General features: G+C 33.3%; 1 protein-coding gene across 1 annotated transcript; it reads right to left on the reverse strand.

The window, feature by feature from the left end:
* Positions 1-269: 269 nt before the first annotated feature.
* LOC104245545 (5-amino-6-(5-phospho-D-ribitylamino)uracil phosphatase, chloroplastic) lies at positions 270-2,232 on the reverse strand. The gene has a single exon (XM_009801170.2). The coding sequence runs from the start codon at positions 1,584-1,586 to the stop codon at positions 444-446; it is 1,143 nt and encodes a 380-aa protein (XP_009799472.1). The 5' UTR covers positions 1,587-2,232; the 3' UTR covers positions 270-443.
* Positions 2,233-8,119: the final 5,887 nt, after the last annotated feature.

The raw sequence follows: 8,119 nt of genomic DNA on the forward strand, positions 1-8,119 counted from the left end.
TATTTTCAGTCCAGCAGAAATCATGGACATAGCCAGAGAAAACCAGGAAACAGTAATGAGGTAACAAGCTAAGTATAAGCATCTGCAGTACATTCACAGTTACAACTAAAAAAGATAAATACGATTTTGTCTGAGGCAACTACAAAGCAGTGCTTGTGTTGCAAGTCCTTTTCTCCACTGAGGAAGCCTTCAGCCATTCATATGCACCTTATTCTCATTATTATTTCTGTCCCAACCTTTTAAAACACTACAAGTTATACCTCAGAATCTAAAAGCAAGTAGTGACTGTCACAATATACATATAATACAAATATCACATACAAAGTCACATAAATGGCAGCCCAATGTAGACCACCTTTTGATACACTTGCATATTAGTTTACATTTTTCTATATCCTATTTGAATGTAATATTAAGCACAACTACTGTACATTGCAGAGATGTTACCAGAAACCATCATCAACGGCCACAGTGGATGGAGGATAAGGATCATCCTCTTCCTCCATTTCCAACTCTGGTTCGGCAGATCCAAATTCAGACAATTCAACAGCAGCAAGGTTCTTTAGGTCAATAATCGAGAGCTCGTCAAGGTGCCTAACAACCAAATCAGCAGCGCCAAGCTCGTACACCGGATGTTTGCTTGCAACAGCAACACACTTCATCTGAGCATCATGTGCAGCCTCCACAGTTTGATTTGAGTTCCCAAACACTATACACCTCTCCGGTATGTATTGTAGAAGCTGCGATGCATAGACAAACATCTCCGGATCAGGCTTCCCTCTATGAACATCCTCTGCAGCTACAATGACACTAAAAATCCCTTCAATGCCAATGGTACCAATTGCATTCTCAACATATTTTCTCGGACGTGTAGACACTAAAGCCATTGGCACCTTGTAGTGCATCAGGGTATTGACAAACTCCTGCGATCCAGGTCGGAAGCTATAAATACCCCCTTGCAAGGCTTGATAAATCTCCTCCTTCCGCGAAGCCATTCTCCTCACTTGAACAGGATCTCTTGACCAGCACAAAACTTCCGATATTGCTTGCTCATTCTTCATTCCTTCAATTCTTTTCAAGATGAAACCGGGAGGAGGTGATTTTCCTTCTTCTTGAGATAGAGCTAACCATGCCTGCTTCTCAAGATCAGGATTGTCTTCAGTTAACACACCTTCCCATTCAAATATAGCTGCTAACCATCCACAACCCATCCTTTCTTGTCTAAGCAATGGATTATGAAGAGCTGGATTATCAGCCTTATTCTTTGGTGGCCATAATCCCGGTTTTCTATCTACATCAGTGTCAATCCGATACCTGAAATCCTTAGGCATCTTCTCCTCCTCTCTATATGAATATGCCTCTTTGGTCAATTCCATTGCTTGGCCTCTTATTGAGGAAATCCTTACGCAATCAGCTCTTAATCTTTCCAAATTAGAACCACAAACAAGCTTTTTGCCAAGAAAATCAGCACAAGGCAACCGACATACATCGATTGGCTTCCGTTTACTCGACATATCTTTGCTACAATAACCTCCCAATACTGGCACACGCCCTAAAAGCGATGTTGCACCAATTGATTCAACCATCTTTACTAACTAATCTTCCACCCCACCAAATCTTTAACTTCAAAGACTCAAACTTTTCACCACAAAACCACTCAAATCAACTAAACTGAACACAATATCAATGAATCCAACAACCCCAGCTGAAATTTTTCACTTTCCCAAATCACCACACAAGTTAAGGTACAAAAGGGAACAGTAAAGCAACCCTTTTCTACAATAAAGATCGAAACTTTATTCCATAACCCTAATTTAATTATACAATATAATTCCAATTTTGTGTACAACACGCCAAACCCAAGATTCAACTCTCACGTCAACAGCTCATAAAAGCCTAATTATTCAACGTCATAAGTAGATTACTTAATGAATAAGGAAAGATAGCAATTTACCCAAATAGGTATGTACAGAAATGAAAAACAGAATTTTTTAGATAATTAAACAGCAAATAAACCCTATAGACTTATCCTATTATAAAATTTTGAAATTTGTGAGCAATATTATGCACTAAAAAACTAGAGAGTTGGTTTTTATTTTTTTTACAGAAATATTTACAAAGAGATAAAGATAGGAGGAACCTGAGGTGAATTATAGAAGAAAGCAAAATACAGAGAAGATTTTTTTTTGTTATTATGAATAGTAGTGGTATTTGGAATGCGTGTATGTGTGGTTTATAGGAGAAGAAGAAATTGAGGGCGGTTTTTTCTGGGAGTTTTTCCGATTTGGTGAACCGGGTTGTTGCTGGCCAATATTGAACCGCGTCAACAAAAGGACACGTATCGGTTTAGTGACGTGTTGCCGACCTTTATTTGCTTTCACTTTTGCCCTTGCATTTGCGTTAATTTGACTTTGTACCCCTTATAATGTTGGATTATAAAGTTGAACCCCTGTAGGCTAGGGTTGTGCATTATTTGGGTCAACCTGAATATTCGAATCAATCCGTTATTTAAATTGATTTGGTTCGGTTTCGGATCTTGAATTTTATTATTTTAAATATCGAATTGTATATGATTTAGCTCAATTTAAATCCGAACCGATTCGAAACCCAAAATATATATTTTACCTTTAAAAGATAACGGTGCCCTTTTAAAAAATTTAAGGCTTCTTTGTTCTCTCTTTGTTTGTGCCTTTTCTTTCTTTCAATATTAAATGTGAAAAATATGAAAATCAATCAATTTTGCTATTGAAAGTGGTAGGAGATAGCATCTTATAATTATTTATTTTAGGATCTTAATAAGGCGTACAATTCCAACCAAACATTAAAATCTGATCCAATTTGAAATTAATTCGGTTCTAATTCAGATTGTAATTTATAAATTCTAAAATTATAATTCGAAAAGTGCTACATTCGATCCGATCTGATTCATAAGCAGACCTATTGTAGGCTATAAGTATATTAAAACTTGATTTTCTCACTTGCATATTTTTCTTCCTAAGATTTTCTATCACGCTCTTTGATTTTGCTGTGAACTGATAGAGATTTATTTACAAAATTAAAGTGGGAAATAAATACATACAGTAGCTTGATATGAATATGTAGTTTGTCTTACCCTAGAATATCGTTGACTTTATTATTATTATTATTATTATTATTATTATTATTATTATTATTATTATACTACAAGATTTAAAGAAAAGAAAAGGGGGACACTGAAAATTAATTGCATAAATTCTCATTGATATTATTAGACTATAAACTTTGGTGATCAATTATTTATTTGCATGCATCTTGTTGATATCGATAATCCAAAGCAGTATTCTAATAGGTCGGTAAACAATTTTTAATTCGAATTTTTATAGTTTTTATATTTTAATAAATACACCACTGTTTTATCAGAAAATCAGTCATATGATTTCTACAATTAAGAATATATTTTAATAACACTTAATATGCATTTGGGGGTAGTATAAAAGAAAAAAATATAATCATTTACCCCCACCCCACAAATATCTCTCTCTCTAGTGGGAGCTAAGACAAGAGGGTTGCTCTGATGGTAAACAACCCTCACTTCCAATCGAGAGGTTGTGAGTTCGAGTCTCCCCAAGAGCAAGGTGGTAAGTTCTTGGAGGGAAGGATGTCGGAGGTCTATTTGGAAACAGTCTCTCTACCCTAAGGTAGGGGTAAGATCTGCGTACACACTACCCTCCCAGACCCCACTAAGTGGGATTATACTGGGTTGTTGTTGTTGTTGTCTCTAGCGGGAGCATATATATATATATATATATATATATATATATATATATATATATATATATATATATATACTAGAGTTAGGCATCATACCTAACCATGAAAATGGGAATCCCAAAAAGAGGAAAATAAACATTTCGTTAAAATATGATATAAACAATTTGGTGCTCTTAATTTTTATGACTTTAAAATGGTCCCTTTTCAAGCTTTAAGTTAAGCTATGTATCCATGATAAGAATGTGAGAAAATGTCCCACTCAATCCAATCATACACGCTATTCCATTTTTATTTTGCACCGAATTTAATATAGATCTAATTAAGAAATATAATAGTAGCTATTAATTTATACATCATATTGCAAATGTTCCAGAAAGTCGTGGTACAAAGTTACTGATTTTTCCAGATGAATTAGAAATTGGGGATCGTGTGTACCGGCTAGAAAAAGTAAACAATCAATCTTGCCGGCTATTTGAATAACAATCCCAAATTTGAATGTTATATTGAGTGTTGGGACACGTTTTAAAAGGCGTTTTCTGGGCAAGCCCTAGAGTGAGGCGCATCAAAAATGCCCCAAGGCAATAATGTGGGGTGAAAGTCACAAGAGGCGTATGCCCAGCAATTCAGGGCGTACACCCGGGCGTTTGAGGCGCGTTTTTTGTAGTGAGGCGTAAGCCTCGGAGACTTTTTTAAATTAAAACACATTTTCTTGAATAAGTCCTTCATATAATACTCAAATTCTCAAAAGTCAGTTTGTAATTACTCAAAAATTTTAAAACGAAACTGAAATATATTAAATTTAAAAGTCAAGACTTTTTTTAATTGATTGAAGCCCTAATTTATGGTCTTTCCTAATTCTTTTTCTTGTCCGCTAGTCTGCTGCTATCTCCCAAATGAAACGAATAATAATTTTTTTTTATAAAAAAAATACAAAGAGAACTCCATTTTCCTTTATAGCAACAAGTTCAAAATTCAAATTGCAGGTTACTCGTCCTTTTTATTCCTCTATGTAGAAAATTTTATTCTTTTCGACTCAAGTTACTTGTGCTTGTAAGTAACGTATAATAGATTGTTTTGATTAATGTTTTTTGGGGATGGAGCACATCTATATATATATTTCACATATATATAATTTTCATCAATTTTTATGCAATTTTACCTATTTATAAATATTTACTATAATTATATTATTTATAAAATATTAAAAATTAAATATTCATAGAACTTACGTCCTATGTCTTGAGGCTTATGTCTCGCTAAAGCATATGCAAAACGCCTCGCCTTACGTCCACGCCTTTTAAAATAATGGTGCTTGGCACTGAGGATGATACTCAAGATATAAACACGCTATTAGCGTTCGGTTCGAGTTACATCAATGACCAAAGAGGGTTCTGATAATTGTTTGATTGTGCCATAATTACTAGCGCTAATGTTTTAGCTCGACAATATTTTTTTATGTAATCATATGATATTCGAAATTTATTATCTCACTTGATTTAAATTCATGATATGTAAGACTCATTAGAAGGGTAAACATTTCATACTATGAGTTTCTTTATTTTAAAAATTAATTTCGAGAACTCTGATCAAGGGCGTAGTGATATCCATCACAGAATTAGAGGATTTACAGAGGATTCATGAATGAGGAATCTCCCCATCAAACTCTTCATTTTCAGTGAAAACATGGATTTTCAAACGAGAAAAATGAGTGAAATTGGAAAAATCTCATCCTAACTATGAGGAAAAAAAACAACAACTTGGGGACTTGGTGTGACAGATTTGACTAGCACTAGGTCAAAAAAAAAAAAAATACTAAAAAATAAAATTTTAAAAAATCCAAAAATTAGATAAGTCTACCAGTAGAATTGCATAGATCATTCCACGCTAATAATAAATTTTGCATGTCTATTTCAATTTCCCCACAAAAATCAAGATTTTTCTATTTGTTTACTTGTTGCAAATAAATCCAATTGGACAACATATTCTTAAGAACCACCTGTTGCCACGTTAACACATGCAACGTGTCAAATTTGTACTCCTTATCATATGTTAAATATATATTTATTGAAGGGTAAAATAACTTATGCATTCATTTTTATCAAAATATTTTGACACCTTTTAAAAAAAACTAGACGTTAAATCGGTCAACCAATCGAGAGCGAGTTATTTGACTAATGTATCAGTCTTACTTTTTTAATTTTTACTTTGTTAAAAAAGAAGTTTTTGTATTATAAATTCTTAATTCTAGTATTCGTTTCACATTTAAGGGTGTGGAAATAACATCAAACTAAATCAACGAGATATAAATGCTATTTTGGGCAGTATTATAATATATTTTTAGTTTAAAATCACAATACTCGGAATTATTCTTTATATTCTAAAACTTTTTGTCAGGAAATGACGTATTATTTAATCCTTTTCTTCACATTAATAATTTATATCTTGACCAAGTCTGGAATCGTTTATTGACAATGATGTACAATGAATCTTGCTAATATTGTGGCCAGCTGAATGAGAACAAACATGTGTCTGCTAAAGGCTAAATTTATGTTATGAAATTGAAAAAAAAAAAGGTTAAGAGGAAGCATTAAAATAAGAAAGATCATTGCACAACTAGTCATTCGAATTTATTATTTATTATTCATAATCGATATACATAAATTATACATTAGTTTTATGTGATCATATAATACTCTACATAAATTATACGTATATCGTATATTTGTCGATTATTTTTAACTAAAACGGTTAGGTGGGCAGCTATATAGGTTAGTTCTTCAATTAAAAAAAGGTTAATCCAAATAGATGTCCACCTCATCTCCTAAATTAAAAAAAGCCGGTAAATAGATAATATGCGTAACATTTATGTATAATATATGTATAACTATGTATAATTAATTTATTATCTATATATACGGGATAAAAAAATAAACATTAAATTTGGCTGGCTAAGCCAGCCATATTCACTATTTACTTATTCAAAACATATACATACATTGTACGATTATATATATATAAAAATTATACATATATTATTTCATCGCCAGTTATTTTTTGTTTAAGTAATTGAGTAGGGGCATTTGTATATATACCCGTCTTTTGTGTCACGTTTTAACTTGTGTCACGTTTTAACTTGTGTCCGCTTTACAAAAAATATTGCAAGTATACCCGTTTTATCGCATAACTTCAGCATACGAGGCTGAAGTAGCAAAGGCAATCACGCAAAACTTTAGCATTCTAGTAGCCAGGCCTATAGTTCAGCTCTAGAGCTGAAGTTTTTGTTTTTGTAACTGGCGAACTTCAGCTCTGAAGTTTTTGTTTGTAACTGGCGAAGTTTTTATTTTGTAACCGGCGAACCTCAACTCTAGAGCTGAAGCACCACAATTAGCAGTGATTTTTAAGAAAAATAGTGTACATCTTCTCAGCTCAGACACGAATAAACATACAAAAACTCCAAAATTTTACAGCTCATCCTACTAGTAACTTAAACTTTTTCCTAGTCGTAAATATGGAGCAGAAGTACAACTGCTGAACTGTTCAATTAAAAAAAATTGACCTTATAACTAAAGCAGCATTGCTTCTAGAGATAAATGCCAATTTGTTTTGTAACTTGAAGAAGAAAATGAAAGAGGAGAACGAGGATGAGAAAGGGGGCTGAAGTTATTTAAAAAGTGGGTACATGTTAAACTTTTTTAAAAAAATGGGTATAAGTTAAATAGGGGCGACCAAATAGGGTGCCTATGCAATTTTTACATTGAGTAGACGGCTAATCGACTTAATTCTTTATTTTGTGGGGAGAAATTCAAAAATAGCCAGATTTACAACTGGTCGTTCAAAAATAGCCAATTTCAAAAGTAATCGAAATTTAGCCATTTTTCATGTAAAGATAAATCTGAGCGAAAACACTGTTCAAAACTCGGAAAATACGCTGTTATATTATACTGGAGTTCCAGCATAAGTATGCTTAAACTCCAGCATATTATACTGGAGTTCCAGGATAAGTATGTTGGAACTCCAGCATAAGTACACTAAAACTCCAGCATAATATACTGGAGTTCCGGCAAGTATAATTGTCCAGTATAATATACTGAAGTTTGGAGCATCGGTGCTCCAGTCTCCAGTATATTATACTGGAGTCAACAAAGTATACCGGTCCAGCATAATATGCTGGAGTTCATACACAGGTGCACTGAATTCCAGTATATTATGCTGGACCGGTCTCTGTTGCAGTAAAATAGTGGTTATTTTTTATTGACTTCGTAAACGCTGTCTATTTTTGAATGACCGGTCCGAAAAATGGCTATACCGTGCTATTTTTACCATTTTGTGTTATACACAGCAAACCCATCTAACACATTTTGGGCCGATA

The sequence above is a fragment of the Nicotiana sylvestris genome, chromosome 8 (genome assembly GCF_000393655.2).
Source record: "Nicotiana sylvestris chromosome 8, ASM39365v2, whole genome shotgun sequence".
Classification (NCBI taxonomy): Eukaryota; Viridiplantae; Streptophyta; class Magnoliopsida; order Solanales; family Solanaceae; genus Nicotiana; species Nicotiana sylvestris.